Below are 22,755 nucleotides of genomic sequence, written 5' to 3'. Positions count from 1 at the left end.
TTTTAAACTAGTACACAAATACATAAAATGAAAAGAAGAATAAGAAAAAGAAGGATGGAATATGCTCTGAACTAAAGCCACGGCACCCAACCCAAAGATTCCAATCTTTCCTAAAGGATTATTCTGTCGTCCGAGTCTTTATCTCCACCCTCTCTTTCTTGGGTTATTTCTCTGTAACCCACGCCACAAGGTGACATTTTTGGATCTTTTTATTTGAGGAAAATAGCCGAAGGCAAAGTAGAAAGAAAATCCAAATCCAACCAATCACACTCTTTTCCCACTTAATAACTCCATACATCTAATCTTGTTTTTTTTCTTTCCATTCCCTTTTTCTTTTCTTCTCATGCAGAACCACATTTTATTCTTTCACTTTCATCGCAAAAATCCCACCCATCACCATGTCTCTTCTCATCCATTGCTCGGAACCGTTCTTGGTCCGGAAAATAGTGCACTACCTTAACCCTAGACCCAGTAAGCTCTACAACTTCAAACCGCTCACAAAGGGCAAGACAATTGGGTTAAAAGTGAGTTGCAAAGTTAACGATTATGGGTGTTTGAGTTTGGATCAGAATTTTAGTTCGTACAGCTATTTTTCGGCTCCAGTGAAGAGAGGAAGCAAAGAGGAAGAAGAAAAAGAAAAGCAAGAATATTACGTGAATTTGGGGCATGCTCTTCGGGCTCTCAGGGAGGACTTCCCTGCCCTCTTCCACAGAGAACTATCCTTCGACATCTATAGGTTCCAGTTTCCCTTTCTTTTCTTTTCTCAATTTTATTTTATTTCAGACATAGTTGTACTTGTGATTTTTCATTGTCTTACGTACAATTATAATACTCGAGGACCAAAAATGTAACCAAACATTTATTTTATATGGTGTTTATTTTGTGTAGTAGTTGTTGTTTTAGCTGCTTTCTTTGTTTATTGGAATTTGGAAGTTTTCTGACCATATGCAAATTCAATTTTGCTGTGTCTACTAACATATCTGCTTCTTTCATTCAGGGATGATATTGTACTCAAAGATCCTTTGAACACGTTCGTTGGCATCGAGAGTTACAAATCAATCTTCTGGGCTCTACGATTTCATGGCAGGATGTTTTTCAAGGCTTTGTGGATTGACTTATCCAGCGTGTGGCAGCCTGCTGAGAATGTCATTATGGTTCGGTGGACTGTTCATGGAATCTCACGAGGTCCATGGGAGAATCGTGGGAGGTTCGATGGAACCTCGGAGTATAAACTTGACAAGAATGGCAAGATTTTCCAACACCGTGTTGACAATGTTGCTCCCAATACACGTCCTAAATTTAAAGTGCTGCGTGTGGAAGACTTGCTTCAGTCTATATGCTGCCCCTCTACTCCAAGACCAACTTATTTTGAAACATCGTCGTCTACAAAGAGAACTTGATGTCTTGTTGCTCAAGTTCTCTTCAAAAAGTTTTGCAGTAAATAATGAATGGCAGGGTAAACTTTGAATTTCTCCAAATTGGCCATGCGGTGCTGAAATCTACTGGTATGGACCAATAGGGCTTTAATTGGGTGTTGTAATGGGTTGAGTTTGAAACTCGAGTATTCTGTATATAAGTTGTATATACAATAATAATACGATTGCAGGTTCATATACATCATATGTCTTTATTCAGATTTCTTACGTAAACTAAGAATCTACTTATAAGGAATGAATTGAGTATAATTTGATGTATAGAGATTAGTTGGGAAAGGAACCAAAAAAAAGGTTTGATTAAAGCGTTGCAGAGTAGGATAATAAGCAGCTAAAAAAGATAATCAATGATATGTTGATATTATTAGAACGTAAAGATTGAAGAGAAGAGTAGATTAAGATAAGTAGGAAAAAAAGGATATTGATAAGTGAAATAGAAGGTGAGGTTAAATCCCAGTTTAGGGGTTAAAGACAAAGTTGGTGGGTACAACCACAAGGGGACTCCGAACAACGTGCCTTCCTGTTTCTTCGACCCATTCTAATGAACCAAAAGCCATTGCATTTTCCTTCTTCATTTCAGACTTCAACGTCAAACTGAATTTCCGTTTCTCATATTTTGCCTTGAAGACCAACCTATTGGGAGAAACTGAGATTTGCGTGCCATTAGACGAGCTCACACGTGCCGTGTAAGCAGCCGGACCATCTCCAACGTACGTCACAATTCTCCGGAATTTTCTCTTCACTGTCACACTCAGGTCAACAGAAAATGCCACGAAAGAGGGATAATTGACGTCGTAAGATGGGCTGGAGCAATTGTAGGCCTTTGATCTGGTAATGGTCAAGATTTGAGCCTGAGTGAAATTCATGGCACAGAGGAGGTTAACATAGTCTTGAGGGGTGGCGTCATAAACCAAACCTGGGTCAAGGGCACGGTTGGGGTCAATCAGGCCAGCGCCCATTGCGAGAGGAGAAGCCCGTGGAGAGAGCTCTCCATTTTCTTCGATGGGCTTTCCAGAGTTATCCAGTGGGCTGGCCGTAGTTATCAACGCGGACCTAACAGCCGAAGCACTCCACTCGGGGTGTGCATTCCGCAACAGAGCCACCACCCCGGAAGCATGAGGACAAGCCATCGACGTCCCAGACATCAAATTGTATTCATTATTTAACACCACGTTTGGGCCAATTTGGGCCGCAGGCAAATCCGGAACCCAAGCCGCCAAAATCGACGACCCCGGAGCCATAACGTCAGGCTTCAATACCCACGGACACTCCCAAGACGGGCCTCTGGAACTGTAACTGGCCACCGTGGGAGCCCGTTTGGTTCCGACGAACGTTTCTTGAAACTTTATGGTGGCGGAAGCCGATCGAGTGGCGCGTGCGTATTCGATCACATTTTTACCATGGTGAGGGCTAATAACAAGGCCCGGAAACGTCATTTTTCCCGTTTCAAAGAGAGTGGAATCACTGGATATAAACACAGCTCCATACACTGCAGAGAGTGACACTTGCTGAATCTGCTGGTTAACATCCATAACAGAATCGCATATGACGACGCTGCCACGCGCCACTTGTGACAACAGTGTAGAAGAGTCACATGCGGAAGCGTTTTTATGGTAAACCAGAGGAAGGTTATTGACCGTGGCACTTGCTGGGAACAGAGTCCACCCGGAATATCTCTTCCCGTTTCCCAGAATTAACGTGCCGCCAAAAGAGCGCTCTGTGTTGCTCGCTCCAACCGTTAAAACCCACGGAATCCCGTTATGTATGGACCCCACTGACGGACCTGCGTTTCCTGCAGAAGCTGAAACCACCACGCCTTTCTCCAAAGCAGAGAAAGCGGCGATTGCGACGGGATCCTCGTACAAGGGCACCATGTCCAAACCCATTGAAATGGAAATAACGTCCACTCCGTCAGCGATTGCCTGGTCCAAACCGGCGAGCATGTCCGAGGCAAACACGCCTTGGGCCCACGCAACCTTGTATATCGCAATTTTAGCACGTGGCGCAATTCCTCTTGCGGTGCCCTTGGCGTAACCGAAATACGACGCGCCCCTCACGTAGTTTCCCGCCACCGTGGACGCGGTGTGGGTCCCGTGTCCAACGCTATCTCTAACGGAGTTGGAGCCAATTTTAGTGTCGTCATCACCGTCCTGCGCTGCGAGAAGGCCTTTGTTGAAGTACCTTGCGCCTACGAGTTTGGAGTTACAGAGGGAGGGGTCAAAGCGTTGACCACCCTCGCACTTTCCCTTCCATTTTGGAGGAGTTTGAGTTGCCATGCCATCGTCTTTGAAGCTGTCGCTCTCGGGCCAGATTCCGGAATCGACGACGCCAACGACGACGTTTTGGCCGTAGTTGGAAGCTGGCCAGAGGCCGTGAGAGACGTTGAGAGAGAGGAAGGCGTAGGAAGCGGTGGTGTCAAGAATGGCTGCTCTGTCTCTGTATGCTGAGATGAAACCTGGTGTTTCTTTGAGACTCTCTAACTGCTTTGGTGATAAGGCAACACTGAAACCGTGAAGTGCGTTTTCATAAGAGTACAAAATGCTACGGTTAACGTTTTGAGTGGCAGAATCCAGAGAAGTAACGGTGGATGAATACCAATGGCGTTGGGAGGTGAAAACTTTGGGCATGTAAGACTTGTCCATGTGAACTATATACGTAACTGCCTTTGAATTACATTCGCATAGCAAACACAGCATTGAGAGATGAACAACAACGTGTGATAAACAAAATGCATTCACCTTCTTCATTGTCTTGAACATGCACCAGAATGAGGTCAGCCAAACATGTTATCACTCTCTGTTGATGCATGAAACAATTCTATCCATTTCAAGTACTGCCTTTTTATTTTATCAATGCCAGGAATTGTTCGTGAAATAAAAAATAAAAATATTACTAGAATTTGATTTGTAGTTCTTTGATGAGTACTAGGAAGTAGTGAAAGAGTTTGGGGAAGAAAAGGATGCATTAATCATAACCAAAGGCCAAATAAATCAGAAGCTCAATGAATGAAAAAGTCATGCACTGCTTTCATGTCTCTTAAAGGTCAGAAGATTAATTATTAACTAGCATTAGTGATTAGGAATAAGGCTCTTTACTTAAATTTGAAATAAAGTGTCTTGTCTGGCCTTAATTAGTTTCCTAGTTTTGCACAAACCTTGCCATAGAGTACATTAATTATATTATATAGTCCCTTAACTCAATAATCCTTTACTTCCTAGTTTCACTTGTAGAGGATGGTTTTTGATTTGAAAATTAGCAATGATGAGATTAGCTTTTGGTGTGATCCTTGGGTTCTTAATGTAGAAATAATTATATTTGAAGAGTTGGTAAGAGACATTTGGATAGTCTGATTGGTAACTTAACTTCTCTCGCTCTGGATGTATGCCTTAAAATTTAAGGCAAGAGACCTTGAAATGGTTTTTTGTTAGGTGTCTTCACAGTTTTGATGGAGGGATACTAATTAAGGTCCGTTCTGTAAAAAATTTGCGGACAGAACCAAATTGTTTTTAACTTGGCACTTTTTGTTTCTTTATTATGTCATGCATTGTGGTATTTTTTGGTGGCTCCTAAATTTTTAGAAATAGATCTTTGCAGAAAAGAAAAACATGAAAAAATATAATATCATTAAGTGAAAACATCTTTTAACTCAAACTGTAGATACCTAAGAATAACTAAAGTATACTGATTGAATTTAAATACTTTATTATTAAAATACAAAGCTCACAAATAAATAAATAAAATCATTTAGTTGAATTCTATTTTATAAAGATTACTATGCCTCCAAAACTATCTTCTTCTTTTTTATTAAATTCTCTCTAAGTTTCTGCTATAATTAATTTTTGAATAAGAGATTATTACAGGGATCCTAACATAAAATAGAAAGAATTCAGTCGATCAAAATCTTCTTTGAGTAAGTTCATTATTTTTATATCTTTTCTTTAAGTCAATTTTTAAAAGGTTTTCATGTATATATCTTGCATTCAAAATAAATATCTATTTTTCTAGAATTGTTAGGAAACATGTGTAGATAGTTGATATGATTAATTTTTCTTGGGTGAGTGAAGACTATTAGCACTCTAATGGGATTAAGATATTCAATCCTGATAATGGAAGCTAGTTTTAAATTTTTATAAGTTTTAAGTGCTAGTTGAATCTAGTTGTAGAAATGTTGCATCGCTACACTTGATTTAAGCTATTTCATAACTGTTGAAATTTATATGATATGTTGGATGGAGATGTTTTGAAATGACTATAGTGATAACTTTTAAAAAGTTGGATATATCAGTTTGATCATGATTCATTGTACTGTACTATAGAATTGAGATGAATGATTTTAAAAGAGATAAAAAAAACTACTTGTAACCTATGGATAAAACTTAAATATATAAAATTTTTGAAGTTATGCAAACTCGACAGACGAGTCATCCATTAATTAAGAATTTTTTTTTAAATTCGAAGAACTTGGATCACTTAAATTGTTGGGTGAGTCTATGAGAAAGACTCAATTGTGCTTAAATCGTTGTTGAGTCATTGAGACGAAAAATACTCTCAATTTTATTAAAATCTAGAGAACTGTGGACGAGTTTGTTTTTGTTGGACAAATTATTTTTTTAGTTTCCAATATTTGATCAAATAGACAAGTCAATCACTTCATTGAGTGAAATTCTTTTAATTAAGGTTTAGAGAATCCATAAAGAATTGGTTATTGAACGAGCCAAGTATTTGCTGGCTAATATACTTTTAGAGGTGTCTTCCTAAATAAGTATTTTTTATGTTTTTGTTATCTTTACATCTAATTGAGTTGTGAATTGTGAGAAATATCAATGTTGCACAAGTCTCTTGGAGAAAAACGATATTTATCACTTGCTACGTTGTAATTGGTGCACTTACCATTAATTTTGCAACCAACACTAACAAACCAAAATTCCCCCTAATGTAGAATAAGGAATCCTGGATATCTAATGTGTAGACTTGTTCGTATTAGGCCTAGATTGTATATTTAATCATTGTTAAGAAACATGCATGCAAGGGGAAATGATGAATTTAAATGGATATCTAATTCCTATCTAGATGTTATGTTTAAGAATGCATGAATACTATGTAGAACATGGTAATGAACCTAATTGACCTAACAAATGAGTGATATGCAATAAATGCAATAAAATATAAGACCTAGAATGAGTATTGGTTAAGAGTGTAGATAGTTAAATGATAAACAAATACAAACATGCATGCAAGGGGGAATGATGAATTTAAATGGATATATAATTCCTATCTAGATGTTATGTTTAAGAATGCATGAATACTATGTAGAACATGGTAATGAACCTAATTGACCTAACAAATGAGTGGTAGGCAATAAATGCAATAAAATATAAGACCTAGAATGAGTATTGGTTAAGAGTGTAGATAGTTAAATGATAAACAAATACAATGTTGAATAAGTATTTAAATTCTAGACCTAGAATGCAATTATGAAAATCTGAGCTAAATATAATGAAACATCTTAAATGGTATTGTCTAATCTCTAATAATAAATTACAATTACGGAGAAAAATATTTAAATAACTCATTTTGACATATCAGCTACGTCACCATTTAATATCATATTAACACTACTAAGTGCTATATCATTTAAAACGTGGAAAACCACCTCTCAACATACTAGACTCTAGCATATATTGTTTTCTAACTTTGTAACACTGATTTTGATGTCGCTTAACACAAATATTTGCTTCACAATTGATCTTTTTTTTAAAATATGTTCTCTCGAGTTTTTGTTTGTATTCCTCCATCACAAATACTTTTTATTCAATTATTTTACACACTTAAAATAAAGATTAGAAATAAATAAAAAAATATAAAAACATATTAAACTTAGAGACAACAAAATAAAATCTATAAAAAAATTAATTTATTCACACAAATATACAAATAAAAATAAATAAAATTGATCGTTTACATAGGGATTCATGTTAAATATTACATTAGAAATTCTAAAAATAATGTCAACCTTGATTATACTAATATTGAATCATGAAAAAGAATATTGAGTAATGAAATTCGATAAATATTTCTATTACTAACTTGCAAACAACCTAATAAGTCACAAATCCTATCAAGACAGACTAAAAGGTGAATCAGATAAAACACTCAGCTTAAACTTCCAAAAAATAGGCCTAAATAAGTTTTTAACACTAATATTTCTTGTATTTCTTGTATTAAATTATGTAAAAAAAAATCTCAACAAAATTTCTAATACTGTTTAATTAATTATAAAACTGTTTAAGAAAAAAAGGTCTGAAAAAAATTTAATGTTAATATATTTTTATTAAATTAATTATAACTTTATGTTTAAACATAAAATTTAATTAAATTTTTATCAATGTTTATTAATATTAAAAATAAAATTTAATGAGTTAAAAGCTTTTTTAATGAATTATAATTTTGTTTATGAAAATAAAAATAATTACTCATTTTCGTCTTATTCTAATTAGTCTATTATAAAGATATTTTTTTAGTAGTTTTGTTTTCTATTTGTGTTTTTATTCTATTTTTAAATTTATATTTTATATTAAGATTAGAAATGTCTCTTTTTTGTTTTATTTTGTGTTTAAATACTGAATTGAATTATAAAACTATTAAGAGATGAAATTTTTAATAAAATAAATAAATTCTTTAATAAAATAAATAATACAAAGGGATTTTAATTTTACGTCAAATAAATTAAAAGAATTGACTTGACAGATAAATATTTCAAAACTACTTATCCTCCTCCTGGCATAGGGATCAAAATAGAATTTGGAGGATGCTCAATTGTCGTAACCAGGCTTTGAGGCGAACACCAACTCTCAGTAATATTAGAGAGCTTGAACCACTTCTCATATCCCATTAACTGCCTGAAGGATCATACCTTTATTGTTTCGTCTTAGCTCTTTATATAACAGAAGTTAGTTTTATTTAATACTTTCTTACAATGTGGGACTTAAGTCATACCCAGACGATCTTCCCCACTTGAGGAAACTCACTTCTAATATCAACCTACTGATTTGTCCAACTTTCCATTTAGATTCATGTTCAATTTCTAATTCCTGTAGACTAAGGCTTTCCGCTTATATGTTAGTTCAGATGAAGTTCCCGTAAATGGGGACCAAGTATTTATGCGATGTAGGATTTGTTTATGCGATTAAGGTATTTATAATCAAGTATAATAGTGTAGTGCTCCAATTAAATATAAAACTTCAACTTATGAATATGTTTTATGTTCAATAAAATGCAAAGTATCGATGCAACACTCCAAATTTAGTTAGAAAATCATACTAATGGTACAGAACTTATATGTATATATACCTATAGTACAATATATAAGTTCTGTTCTTTGTTTTGTTGGGAGTACCAGATAATTTGAAGAATTATATTTCAATATAGAAGAATTCAATGAATGAAAATACTAACTTTTTTATTGGTTTCATTCATTATGATTCTGTTAATGGTGTAAGTATGGTGTTCTTCTTTTGAAGGTTACAATTTACTACACCAAGCTGGCAGCAGAACGATAATGGCGCTTTGATTACTGTATCTATGACCAAAAAAGACAATGGTGATCCCATTGTTCTTACTTTTAACGGGGTAAGGAAGATTGTGTTTCCTTGTACATGTTTGGTATGATCCAATGTGATTTACATTATACTGCGTACTGCATTGCATGCCTGCATATTTGATGTTTAGTCTCGCTAAATTGTATGTGCAATTCATCAATTGTGAAAATGGATTGCTCTGACTTATTTCAACATATTTAAGTTCTCTCATGGTGTTATTTGATTTTGCACAAACTAAAACAAATACATTTATAAACACAACTATCCTAACTTTGATCTGGTCGTATTTATGTGATTGTGCACCTGCGAACTGTGATGTGCTCACATCTTCTGAAGGATTTCTTTGTCCTTTTTTGACTTTGACAGAACATGCTCTTGATTGCCCAAATAATAACAAAAAATAAACAAGGTAAACGTCTAAGATTTGGTGATTGGGAAAATGAAATGCCATCGTTGTAATTACGTGGATGTCAGAACTGACCCTTAAAGCAGCACAGAACGAAGTCTGATCACTAGTAAGTAATGCGCTTGCTACCAAAGCAGATGAACTTCAATGCATGCAGACTTGGAATAAGAAAACCTAGGTACTAGCTGCAATTTATCCCACCGTTATAAAAGCAATTCAGAAAACATAGAAATATATATATATATATATATATATATATATATATATATATATATATATATATATATATATAAAGATGCACTGGGCAATAACTGCCAATAACTGGCCAGATGGGCAGCAATTAGATTCAAATCTCTAGTAACATCTTCCATACAGCGTTCGCCCAGAAGGATACAAACATCAAAGTATATGTGGATTTCTCGTGTAAACGCCATTCAAAAATGTTTTTCCATGGCAGTACCAAACTCTGTAGATCAGTTTTCTTGGCCTTACCATTCCGCTAGAGAATGTCTTACCAAATCAATAAAAGAAATATATGTAACATTTAACGACAACCAAGAGAACTACAATTGAAAGATTGAAAATCAAGAAGAATTTTGATTAAATATGAAATCTACCAGTTCAGATTATTTTCCCCAACTCAAACCGGCAAGCCAATTTTCTAACATTAATCGATTATTACGCGAAATGAGAAAACAGGGATACAGACAACTCGCCCACATTTTACGAAAACCTTGGCAAAAACTAATGGATTCTTATTTTGTCATTGATAGGTTCAGAATACACTTAAATTACAATACAGACAACATTAATTCTATTGCAGAATGTCCCTGAAACAAAACATATTTGAAACAAGTAATCAAATTTTTCAAATGGGCATTGTGCATTTCTTTTGAGAATGTCCTAACATGTGACAGCGGCCACATTGGACAACTCTTTTGGGACGCTTAAAATTTTCCACTCGTAGAACCTTCTTTTTAGGCCTCCCAGGTGGCCGGCGAGTCTTTGGTGGGTGGATTATAATATCAACCCTTGCCCCTCCTCCACCTTCAGCTCCTTCTCCCTGATCTCTCCATTGGCTCTTATCTGGTATAGGATTAATCATCTGAGAATAGGTCATTCTGTAACTTTGTACAGTGAAGCATGGTTCAGCAAACATATGGGCATTGTGTCCACAAGAGATAAGTGCAGCAGCAGCATGGGCACAAGGTAATCCATACAGCTGCCAACGGCGACAAGAGCATTCACGACTCCGTATATCTACAATATTGGTCCTTTCAGTGGACACAATTTCAAACTCAACTTCATTTGCCCGGAGAACTTGATAGCAATGAGCATCGGCAATTGCCTCCAAAATTCGCTTCTCTGCTGACGGTACAAGAATTGATGTCCACCTCATGCCCATATCCTGCCGATCACTAAACCATGATACCATCAGCTGACGGATGTGTTCCATCATCTGAACTATAGGGAGCTCATGACATTCAAGGGCCCAGTTATACAATAATTCTGTTACTCCAAGTGTGAAATGGCCATATCGAACACCATCAAAGTATGCCACAGCCCAAAGATAGGGAGGAAATTGTTGAAACCATGATATAACATCTTGTGAAATTTCCATCATCTCAGTAATCTTGCTTTCAAATTCAGCAGCAGTAAGCGCATAGACTGCATTCCAAAAGATGTTTACCAACTTTGTGTTTTTAAATGTATCACGAAAATTTTCACTCACAAAACGCAGACAGAAACCGTGTGAAGCAGTAGGAAAATGTGTTTCTACTGCCTCCACCAAGCCTCTTTGCCTTTCAGATAGTATTGTCAGCCTAGGCATATTTTCTGTGTTCACTCCTAGAAGTTTGCGCAATTCTGACATGAACCACATCCAATTATCGTCACCTTCAGTATCAACAACAGCAATTGCCAAAGGAAACAGCGCATCATCTGCATCAACAGCTGCAGCACAAAGCAGTGTACCTAGGTACTTTCCTTTAAGATGTGCTCGGTCAAGTTCTACAAGTGGCCTACAAGCATTTATAAACCCATAAATTGATGCACGATAAGAAATAAACAGTCTTTGAAAACAATTTTCTTGTCCAGTAGCAACAACAGATGCAATGCTACCAGGGTTGGTTTTCCTTATTTGTTCACAGTAAGCAGGGAGAAGACGGTAACCCTCTTCAAATGTCCCATGAAGAGCAGCCATGCTACGTTCCTTCCCCCGCCAAGCTTGCATGTAAGAAACAGCAACTCCATGCTGATCACGAATATCTTGCAGTATTTCCCTGGGTTTGTATTGTGGATTATCTCGAATGCGTGCTTCAACAGATCTTGCAACCCAACCTACTGATGCCTGCTGATGATGAAGGTTCTGAACCCCCTCACAAGTATGTTCTCCTTGTAGTGTTCTTACAGTAAAAGTTGGAACACCAGGACACTTTGCAACGTGGACCCGCCATGGGCACCCTTCTTTGGAGCATTTTGCTATAAAACGACTGCGATCAGACTTAACTATCCGAAGATCAAAATGCATAGCAATGGCAATATCTTTCAGTGTTCTTCGGCAGGTTTCCACATCTGGAAACTCTTGCCCAATGACTAATGGCTGCTCTGCTACAGTAACAGTACTAACAGATGTATTGTCTAAAACTAAAGAATGATTAGCCATATATCCACCAAAACAAGGAAAGAGCAATGTCATTTGACTCTATGGGTTTCCATCATATTTATGAATTATCAAGGGCTTCCAAGGATAGGAACTGAAAAATGTCATTATATCAAACTTCCAGCCAACTAATGATTCTGCAATAAATAAAAGAAAGAATGGTTAAATTTTATATACAGTTCAGAATGAAAAGTCACTGAAACAAAATGGAAATTTGGGATTGCTGTACAAGTCAAATACATACAAGCTGTAAATACAGTAAGTAGCTAACTGATAATAAATGTTCAATAATCAAATTATTCAAATGCAAATAATAGCATAAGGAGGAAAAAGTGAAAAGACCCATAAGAAGACTTCGAATATATAAATCTACAAACTTATACACTAATGCATGAGTTTTTAAATAGATTATTGCTTGCTCAATCTGAACACTGTGAGGCTGCCTACAAAAGGAGAGTTGCAGAAGTAGAACATTGAACTCTGGCATAAAATCAATAAGTTCTTCGATAATAGAAATTCAAACTTTATAAGTAACCAAAGGAACATAATTTGAAACTAAGCACTTCTTCATTAAATAAAATTAGGAAAAGGAGATTCCAGGATGGAGCCTTAATCCAAGATAGGGGAAGCTCCCGAACTCAAAGAACACTTACAACCTATCATTCCAAGGTAATGAGTGGGAGCTTGACCCTATAACCTATCAACATGACTTTGTCTTACTCCACTTGACCAACACCTCGAGAATTGAACTAAGCCTTTTTTTATTAGTATGAAAATCAATTGATTTGGTTAATCGAATTCCAACCATTATGATTTCAAACTATTGTAAAACCCACCATACGTGAGTCTGTACAACTCAATACATAGAAAAGATTGCACAAGTGAAACAAGACATGAGTGTAACATGCTACTGAGATACAGACAACAAAATAATTAGAAGATGATTCTAGTTCTCTATCCCTCTAACTTAATTTTGTTGGAAGCCTTCTATTTTGTTTTCTTATTAATTTGAGAGATGATGAAAGTGATATAGTTAAGGTGCCAGGGAAGGGGGGATTGAAATCAAACATTACCTGAATGATACAATTGCAGGATTATAACTAAATTATATTTGAATGCCATAATCACAATTTAAAAGTTGACCAGACACTAATGGTTGCAGGTGAAGAAAGATCTCTGTCTCAGAAACCGAAAAAATGTTAATTTTAATCTTTTTGGTTGCTATGGAACTCATTCAACTGCATGTATCCACAACACAAACTGCATTTATCCACAACACAAACTGCATTGTTTTCTACACCATCATGTAACTGATTATAGCCTATGGAAAAATCCACATTTCTGAAGAATACTACTTTGAGTATGCCACTTTTGCAAATGACCCTGTCCAAACATCCCAAATGGTTGATTGGTCCTGCACACAGTCCCAGTGATTAAGTCATAAAAGCTTGTTAGCTGCACAGGACCACTTCATCGTGTTTTTATCCTCAGGAAACATAAGAGGACATCACCGTAACCGGAAGCTCATTTAAAACAAACCAAAACAGAATAAAAACCCAGTGAGCACTAATCGGTCTACCCCTCTCAGGCACTAAAACAAATAACACTTTCATCTCTGTACTTAGCAGTAGTAACTGCGCCTATTTGGATCCAGAAACTGAGGTTATGGGTTTTTGTTTGCCCCTGTATTTCGTATGATGATTCTCTTTTGAAGAAGCAAACAGCGCCAACATACAAAACAGCAACATAAAACCCACGTTATCATAGTCTCTTGATAATATATCCGAGAGATTCGTATTCAAGCTTCAAATGAAGCCGTCACACTCACGAAACGAGGATCACATTGCTCACCTAGGTCATACATCAAACCACGACCGCAACTGCTAACACTCCTTTCGGATCCAAACATTTGCAATCAGGAAAATGCAATTTCTGAATTCGTAATCTAAATTTCGTAAACTACGAGGTCGGATTTCCCTTTGGTTCAGCCAATTCAGAGAAAGCGACCAATATATATACACCAGTATTTTATAAAATTGATTTTTATTTTTGGCACAAAGGAAATCGAAACATCCTGAAGCAGAAAGCTAATTGGGGATACGAAGCAAAGCAATAAGTGAAGGAAGGAAGAGACTTTGGCTGAAAACATGCGTATACAATTATTGGAAAAAAAAAACAGAGAGAGAAAGAGTACCTTAGTTCGCTTACAGTTGTTGGTGTTTGAAATTGAAAGTTTGTGCTACAGTTGTTGCTGCTGTTTCTCCTTTTCCTCCTCCTTCTTCTCCTGGTTCTTTAGCTTCGGTCTCTTGAATTTGAGGAGATGGTGGACCGTAGTAAAACAAATTTCTGTTTCTTTTTGTTCTTCTCTGCTTTTGTTTTCCTTTTCTTTTTCTTCTTTCTTTTGATTTCCGTTCCAGAGTAGGGTACTACAAATTTGCTAATATGTTTTTATCTACTATCTTTTTTCTTATTTCAACTGCTACCACATGACTATGTGGTAAAATAATAACAAAAACTCATTATTTAATTCAATTTTAAAATTGTAAATTTTAAAACCATCGGTTTTTCCATAATCCAAAATCAGAGTTTGTAAGACGAAATTGTAACTAGTATTTTTGCGTTATAGAAAATAAATGTTTGTTTTATACAAATAAAATTCATAATAAATAAATATCTTATACACATTAATCATGGTAAAATTAAAATCTATAAAAAATATTTTTAATGTATAAATTATTGCTTTTTTTTAATTTTATGGTAAATAACTTGCATTGTGAGGCAATTGTTATTTTAAAAATTTGATCAAATTTTTAAAAATAATATTGAAAATTATGTTAGACTGGAAATATTTAAAATGATAGATTGAAAAAGGTAAGAACTTAAATAGAATAATTAATAAATATTAAAAACATAAGAAAACATGCCCCACTGTGATCAGTTTTCTCGTTTTTTAAAGAATATATATCGGTTTTCTCGTTTTTTTCTTCAATTACAGTTTTTTAAACCATTTATTTAATTAATGTTAAACGCATGTCAAACACATCAGAAACGTCCTTGTGTTTTAGATTAAAAAAATCAGAAAGTATTTAACTTTTGAAGATAAAATATATGTTTAAAATTAATTTATGATATTAGGTTATGACTTAATAAACTCTTGTATTTATATTAAAAATACAAGAGAATATCTATAAATCTAATCTATACTTAAAGAAAAGAAATATCTTCGATCTACATATTTGTTTTACAATTTTATTCTTTAAAATAAAAAGAATTTAAATTAAAATAATTATTTTATCAATTTCATTGATTTTAATGACTTTTTTTTAGTTAATTGTTATTTTTTAAAATTTAACCATTTTTAAATAAAAAAAATTCTACAAAATATATAAATTATTATTAATAATAAAATTATAAAAATATTTATGTTTAATTTTATAATTATAATAATAATAAAAAATTATTATATGTTATTATCATAAAAATAAAAGTAAACACAGGTGCAGCATGTATTTTCACTAATCTTAATAAATGGGTTACGTTTGTAACTTTATACAAATTTCATAGTTTGTACTTTATACAAATTTCATTATCAATTTATTCTTATCAATATAATCTATTTTATTAATTATTGTACTCTTTAGATTTTATAATTATTTTTTTGAATGAATAGAGAGGAGAATTATGAGAATAAAACTTACTTAATCATATGTGAGAAATAATTTAATCATATTATTTTAAACATAGTTAAGATTGTTCAAGAATAATAAAAGTCTTCTTCTAAAATTTTAATCCTTTTTTTTGGTTTTCTATAGATATAATATTTTTATTAAAAGTAACATTTGAATATTCTAGACAAGTTCAACTAAATAAAACAAAAAAGTGATTGTCTTTAAACTGTTTTAATTTATGATTTTAGAATTCGACCCTTTCAAATCAAAGCTGAATCATTTAATTAGACTCAAACTGATATTAAAAAAATATATTATAATACAATATATAAAATGGCATTAAAATATACTATCACAAATTTATTATACTTAAAATTAAAATAGACATAAGTTTGTAATTTCCTACTAAGATACGTAAAATTTTAATAAAGTACATCAATATTTATTAATGTTCTGGTCCAAAATTAGGTTAAAAACAAATAATGAATAAATTAATTTATTTTAAAAGTTAACACATTAAATCAAAAAATTAAAGGGTTTAGATTTATTTTTGGCCTTCCTATTTACAGCTTTAAGGATTTAAAAAAAAAAGATATATATGTATATATATCTAACTCTTTTAATAATTAATTAAGATATAGTTTCCTTTATATATTATTAAAATATCTTATAGATTACAGGATAAAAAACTAAAACCACTTATTAAAAGCTTAGGCCTGAGCCCAAATTTATTTCATAGTTTTTTGGTTTAAGTCCTCAAAAACGTCGTGTTGATATTAGTATGTGAGTCTTTTAAGCTTCGTTTGGCTCGAGTTAGGATGGTTATGAAAACTTGGGTCATTTTCTTAACTTCGACATGATAATTTCAGCATACATGCTTCAAATGGCTTTAAGGTATACTAATTATCTTCCAAAGCTTCAAGATCAACTAGGACTATACAGTTAATAATGGAATGTTCATCTATAAAATAAAATTGATAATGGATTTTTATTTTGTTTTTCAAATCAAATTTGCGATTTATTAACTTTTTTGTTGATTCTGATTTTTACAGGTTTAATGAGTTTTTTTTTGTAGTTTTCGAAATTTGCCATTTTTTAGTTTTTACTTTTTTTCTTTTTAAATTTGATTTAATTGTTCGTTTGAGTTGATTTGATCAACACAGCGAATGTTTTTTTCTTCACTTATTTTAGTTTTTTTACGTTAGTTTTATGTAAATTTATGTTAGACATTTCTAGGTCAAACGTAAAAGGTTTGTCACCAATAAAAAAATATATTATAATGAAATAATTTTTTTTATGAGCTTGTTTTAGTGTATCATGTTATATATCAAATGAAATATTTTAATAAAAGTTAAAGAAAAAATTACTTAACAAAAAAAGTCGAAGGTAAGACAAAGGTTACACCACTGAAAAAAGTTTGAGTTATTCAGTTTAAGGATATTTATATTAATACATAAAAGGCTTCAACGACATCTAATAATGATAGTGAAAAGACTTAGATAGAAAAAAATAAGTTGATGACATACTTATAAATAATGCATATTTTTAAAACGACACTTACCTTTCATGATTGTTTTTCAAATGAAAGTTATATAAATGTTAAAAACTTTCAAAAGAATATGTCCGATAAACACAAGATCCACTATTATAAAGTCTAACTCATTATTTTGATATTAGAATAAAAATTGACTTTAAACATATATATATATATATATATATATATATATATATATATATATATATATATATACTTAAAATCCACCTTATCTCTAACTAATATAATATGAAAACTTTCCATATATATATATATATATATATATATATATATATTTCTTTTAAATTAATCTAATTATTTGTTCAATGTTTATCTTTTTAAATATTTAGTAATTTATAAATTATTAGACAAATTTTTTAGTTGTTGTTTATATTAAAAAATTATTTTTCTTTATAATAATTTATTGAAAGATACATTTACATTTTTTCTTAATTATATTTAAAATGAAAATAAATTTTATATAAAACTACACCGTAGTATTTGAAAAATTTACATTCTTATAAAGATCTTATATTTTTATAAAATAACGAATGAAATCTATATTAACTAATTGGGTCATGTAACACATTTTAAAGTATTCAAACTAAAAATTACAACAATTATTAAGAGGTATCTATTATATTTTAGTCTTCTAATATTTTTCAAAATTATTTTAATTTTAAGAAAACATACGCAACAACAGATATATTCTCAAAAGACATATTATTCTATATACTAATAGCCTTTCAACCACGAAATTTGAAAATAATTATAAATCTAAATAAATTTTTCATAGTAGTTTTTTTAGTTTATCTTATATTATTTTAAGCTCAAAATTGAAACAAATACCATTTTGTAAAATTGAGAGTAATCTCATCCGTTGGAAATACAAATCATTCTAGTTGTAGTTTCTAGACTGAGCTTGCTTATTTGAATCGCTACGTGCAGGCAAAAGTAGACACAAACAAAACAACATCGTAAATTGGGCGTGGCGCGTCGTCGTTTTAATTTTTGTTCTTGGGCCTTATCTCGATTCCTTGCACGAGAATGCCCCCTTTCCATTCCCCACTCTTCACCTCGTACACACCAATCTCCACCTCTTCCTCTCCTCCGCCGCCGCCGTTGAAGAAGTCACCCAATTCCACCTCCATCCACCCATCGTCTCTCTCCTTCGGATGCTCACCTCCCACCGCCGAATCATCAACACGGGACGGTGGAGGCGGTGCCGCATCAAAACTATCCAGAAAACGAGAACGAACACGGCTGAATATTCGAGGAACAATCTGGTGACGTGGCCTTCGAGGTGTCGCTGTCTCCAAGTACACCGTTCGCCGCCGAGCTTCCCCTTCTCCGGCAACCCCAACCGACACTTCAACCGGTTGGTTCTCAAACCCGTAGGCGCCGCCACTCCTTTGCTTAAACACAAGGTATGCCCCGTACAACGTATTCGGGGACAACATGCGACCTTTGATCCCTCCCTTTATTTCCAACCAACACACACTAACAAGTTCCGCCACCTCCCAAAACCTACGTCAAACAAACACAATTTTGATACCTGGTTCAATTTCAGATCAATAACCCAACCAATAAATAAGTGAAAATACTTGAGAATTATAATTAAAGAATGAATTACCTGGTCGCTGGAACCGAAGTCCATTTCCAGTACCTAGGAGTGTTTCCCCAAACAATGGAGAGACTTCTAGCAGAGAGCATGTAGCATTTTCTGGCGCTGGGTTTATCGAGTGCAAAGCTCTGGTGAATAATTATTATCGTTATTTCACAATTATTGAGAGAAAGTGATTTGTTATTTGAATAACTACCTTTTGACCACCGTCGATGAGGAGGGGATTATGACATAGGTGGAGGTAGAGTTCCTTCTTGGAAGAGTAAGAAAGAGGTTTCGAGGATTGGGAAACCATGGCGTGCAAATCGGAGGGGAGGAATCTCTCCCATACCACGTCGGATTGTGCGGCGGATCTGAAGGAGGATGACACCAAAGACAGAACGAAGACATCACGAGGACTGGTGAACGAAAGTATGTTCGCTATGCAACCTTCTGGGAGATGGTCGAACTCGCCGCCGCCAGCACCACCTTCTTCGGCTTCCACAACCATGACCTTGTTATTGTTATTGGTAAGCATAGTAATATACAGCACTAACAAAGAATGCAGCTTCCTTTCCCTTGATTCCGCTTTGTGTCGGTATATGGTGTGCTCTTTATAATGCAAGCCAAAGAGAAGTAGTGAATTTGAATACGGGCAAGCTTAGCGGTTAAGCTTTGTTCATATCCTGCATTTTTATTTGCCGCACAATTCCAAGCAAGGATTTTTATTTATAATACTCTTCTTTTTTTATCAATTTACACTGTACCATAACTTTTCTTTTACAAAGAAAAAAAAAAGTTCATGAAAAATACAAAAGTAAAAAGTAACACTAAGCAAAATAAATCATTAAAAGACCAAATAATAATACTATGAAAATTATTATCATGCGTTAAATATGTTTTTAGTCTTAGTTTAAGTGATTTTGTTTTTAGTCATTCTTTTAAATTAAAGTACTTTTTGGTCCTTAGTGTCATGTGATTTTTTTTAACACTGAGTCAATCTGTCTCTCACCGTATACGGTAATAATTAAACGATATTGTTAATGGCCGAACGGTTATGATGACTGAATGATGATGGTGACCAAGTATTGGTAATGATCGAACGGTTATGACGACTGAATAGTGATGGTGACCGAACAATGATGGTGACTGAATGATGACGGTGATCAAACGGTGAGGGACAGATTGATTCAGTGTCAGAAAAAATAATAACTGACACTTCACCGTTGGCCAGCTCAACTTTTTTTTAACGTCGTTAGTTTTGGAGGACGAAAAATTAAGGTTTCCTGAATAAGGAGAACTAAAATGTACCTTAGTTTGAAAAAGAGACTAAAAACAAATTCGCTTGGTAGATTAGGGACTAAAAATATATTTAACCTTTTTTTTATTACACAAGGAATGTACTAGTGTTTCATTTTACATATTTTAATTTGGATTATAATATTTTAACAATTTTTCTTAATTTTTTGACAACAAATTATGTATAACTATTTTATTAGTATGTATATTTGAAATGAACCAATTGGTTATTTAAAAAGATTATAAATTAAAATTATTAAAAATATATTTTTTTTTTATTTTGACTTAATTCAGTTATGTGAAAGTGAGTATTCTAAAAAATGGATCAATCATAAGTTACCTAGGTTGTTGTAAGAAAATTATAGAAAAAAATCGTTAAAAATATTTTTTCGTTTCAATTTTTGTCAGATCTAGACTTAGTTCAGTGACATGAAAGTCAATACTCTGAATAATGGTTGAAAATAAAAATTAGGGAGTTTTGCTGAGAAAGGAAAAAAAGGACCACATTTGAGAATATTTTTTTATTTACTTTCTAATCATTATCCTGGAGAGAAATATGCGAAAAATCATTTCAAGCAAGATTAACATTTGGTTATAGATTTCAACAAATACCAACGAGTACAGGTTTCAAGAAATAAAATATTTTAATATTTACTAGAACTTTTAATACATTCCTAATAAAAAAACATTTTTAGTGGTGGATCTATCTGGAATAATTAGGATTTTTGATACAGGACAATGGGAATTTAATTTAAAGTAAAAAATCCTGTTTTATTTCATTTTCTTAACAATATTTAGCGTTACTAAATGAAGTGAAATATTAATTGTTGGTCTATGTATCTTCGTATCCTCACTATAGAACAATCAGATTGAATGCTTTTAATTTCTTATTAATATCTTTTACTATTTGTAAATATACATATTAATGGAGGTTTATTGGTTTTAGTTAATATATAATTATAATATTCCATTGTCTCAATGAGACTTTTTGTTTTTTTTTTCAGTAAAGTCATGCATAATTAATAACCGACACGTAAACTGCAGTAGTGGAGAGAACCCGGCGGAGAATGAATAAAAATGAAAACTGCAGGAGAGGCTTAAATTAAAAGAGAAAACGAGTAGTAAAATTTAAATTTAATCATTTATCTTCTTTCTAAAATTCTAATCCTACTTCTCATCTTTCTTAAGATTCAAATAGACATAAGTGTTTCTAGTGATAAGGAAAACATTTATAGCCTCCAATTTTTGTTCTATTTTAGAGTCAAATCATGTTTGTGATGTAGGTTGAATATGGTAGTTTTGCATATAGTTGTAAGGAGTCTTTTAGAAATCTTTGTCTTTTTCTTGTCTTAAAAGAAGTATTGAGATTACTTATTTAAATTTTTATAGAGTTTTAGAGTAGTTTGTATAACGTAAAGATAAGGACTAATTGTGTGTTAAAAACTATAATAGAAGTAAGGGAAGCTAGTATTGCATTCTTGTCTCATAATTATTGGGATAGTAAAACATGATTTGATTAGATTGTGTAATGTTTTGTATGATTTGTTGAAGTTATCTGAATTGTGTAAAATAAGTTGGTTAAATTTGTTAAGTGATAATGTTTGCCTTTACAAGTAAATGTATGATTGATTAGGTTTGAAATTGAGAAAATGATTGAATGAGAGTATTAAATTTGAATAATTGGCTTATATAATTATACAACTTTGAATTGTTTTTTGGCAACAAATGAAAGTTAGAAAAAGACTCAAAAGTACCAATTAAAACCAATCAAGCAAGTTGAGACACTCATATTTCTTAATTTTCTACAATGGTGTTGGGCGGTAGTAGTAGGACACTAGTTCTAAAAATCAAAGTGAGAAAGCTCTAGGCGTTAGGCAGTTCTTGTGTAATATAGTGTATAGATATGCTAGTGAATTTTAGAGGTCCCCAACACTGAACAATAGTGTGTTGGGCTCTCACTTGACAGTAACGTGTTGGACATCCTTCTAATTATTGGCGCTACTTGGTTTAATATGGATACTTTGTGTTTTTGTTAATTTCTATTGACTATGCTTGCTATATTGGTAAAGTTAATAGTGAAATTAGATATTTTATAAAAGGAAATGATGATATAATTGTTTTTTGGGAAGGAATACTATCACAAATGGTTTTGTATGAGGTGTATTAGTGATAGGTATTGAAATGAGATCATTTTGACTCTACTGGTAATTGGATTTATGTAGATGAAAAAAACTCTATAGTTGATGAAGGTTCATGTTTAGAGTGTCGACAATTGTTTAACTCATCAAATATATAATTTATTCTATCATACTTTATGAATCGGAAGAAGTCGGAACATGTTATAATTATAACTCTTGAAAAGTAAGAGTGATTGAATAATAATATGTGCATAATTTCATAGCACTAGTCAATACATAAATATTCTAAAGATTGTTTGTGGTTAGTAACGTTTAAATAAGCCTTGAAGACCTTATGTTTAAATATACGGTGATATGATGTAAAAATGTTTGTTGTTAAATTTTTTTATTTAAAATTTATAAATTTTAAACTAT

The 22,755-nt window shown here is 32.9% G+C and overlaps 4 protein-coding genes and 1 non-coding gene across 5 annotated transcripts; 1 reads left to right on the top strand and 4 right to left on the bottom strand.

Moving 5' to 3' along the window:
- The first annotated feature begins 70 nt into the window (after positions 1 to 70).
- LOC108346157 (uncharacterized) lies at positions 71 to 1,615 on the top strand. The gene is made up of 3 exons (XM_052879509.1): positions 71 to 190; positions 350 to 736; positions 998 to 1,615. The coding sequence occupies exons 2-3, from the start codon at positions 399 to 401 to the stop codon at positions 1,398 to 1,400; spliced, it is 741 nt and encodes a 246-aa protein (XP_052735469.1). The 5' UTR covers positions 71 to 190; positions 350 to 398; the 3' UTR covers positions 1,401 to 1,615.
- Positions 1,616 to 1,765: 150 nt separating this feature from the next.
- On the bottom strand, positions 1,766 to 4,135 carry LOC108346155 (subtilisin-like protease SBT3). Its single transcript, XM_017585174.2, has one exon. The coding sequence runs from the start codon at positions 4,127 to 4,129 to the stop codon at positions 1,892 to 1,894; it is 2,238 nt and encodes a 745-aa protein (XP_017440663.2). The 5' UTR covers positions 4,130 to 4,135; the 3' UTR covers positions 1,766 to 1,891.
- A 4,083-nt stretch (positions 4,136 to 8,218) lies between these two features.
- On the bottom strand, positions 8,219 to 8,323 carry LOC128197645 (small nucleolar RNA Z279/snoR105/snoR108). Its single transcript, XR_008250274.1, has one exon. It is a non-coding gene; the product is annotated as a small nucleolar RNA Z279/snoR105/snoR108 (small nucleolar RNA).
- A 1,835-nt stretch (positions 8,324 to 10,158) lies between these two features.
- On the bottom strand, positions 10,159 to 14,541 carry LOC108345943 (uncharacterized). Its single transcript, XM_017584807.2, has 2 exons — positions 14,294 to 14,541; positions 10,159 to 12,236 (listed from the first exon to the last, which is right to left on the bottom strand). Exon 2 carries the CDS (start codon positions 12,133 to 12,135, stop codon positions 10,306 to 10,308), a length of 1,830 nt encoding a protein of 609 aa, XP_017440296.1. The 5' UTR covers positions 12,136 to 12,236; positions 14,294 to 14,541; the 3' UTR covers positions 10,159 to 10,305.
- A 3,596-nt stretch (positions 14,542 to 18,137) lies between these two features.
- On the bottom strand, positions 18,138 to 19,602 carry LOC108344888 (putative F-box protein PP2-B12). Its single transcript, XM_017583420.2, has 3 exons — positions 19,122 to 19,602; positions 18,935 to 19,053; positions 18,138 to 18,828 (listed from the first exon to the last, which is right to left on the bottom strand). The coding sequence occupies exons 1-3, from the start codon at positions 19,440 to 19,442 to the stop codon at positions 18,306 to 18,308; spliced, it is 963 nt and encodes a 320-aa protein (XP_017438909.1). The 5' UTR covers positions 19,443 to 19,602; the 3' UTR covers positions 18,138 to 18,305.
- Between the last annotated feature and the right edge of the window lie 3,153 nt (positions 19,603 to 22,755).

The sequence above is a fragment of the Vigna angularis genome, chromosome 6 (genome assembly GCF_016808095.1).
Source record: "Vigna angularis cultivar LongXiaoDou No.4 chromosome 6, ASM1680809v1, whole genome shotgun sequence".
In the NCBI taxonomy this organism is placed as follows: domain Eukaryota; kingdom Viridiplantae; phylum Streptophyta; class Magnoliopsida; order Fabales; family Fabaceae; genus Vigna; species Vigna angularis.
This window is presented reverse-complemented; position numbering and strand designations above follow the sequence as displayed.

Bases quoted from the DNA above. Each gene is read 5' to 3' on its own strand.
- LOC108345943 (XM_017584807.2), bottom strand. From the start codon at position 12,135: ATGACATTGCTCTTTCCTTGTTTTGGTGGATATATGGCTAATCATTCT.
- LOC108346157 (XM_052879509.1), top strand. From the start codon at position 399: ATGTCTCTTCTCATCCATTGCTCGGAACCGTTCTTGGTCCGGAAAATA. The intron at 737-997 runs GTTCCAGTTTCC...TCTTTCATTCAG, and splicing joins CTATCCTTCGACATCTATAG to GGATGATATTGTACTCAAAG.
- LOC108346155 (XM_017585174.2), bottom strand. From the start codon at position 4,129: ATGCTGTGTTTGCTATGCGAATGTAATTCAAAGGCAGTTACGTATATA.
- LOC108344888 (XM_017583420.2), bottom strand. From the start codon at position 19,442: ATGCTTACCAATAACAATAACAAGGTCATGGTTGTGGAAGCCGAAGAA. The intron at 19,054-19,121 runs GTAGTTATTCAA...ATTATTCACCAG, and splicing joins TCATCGACGGTGGTCAAAAG to AGCTTTGCACTCGATAAACC. The intron at 18,829-18,934 runs GTAATTCATTCT...TGTTTGACGTAG, and splicing joins ACTTCGGTTCCAGCGACCAG to GTTTTGGGAGGTGGCGGAAC.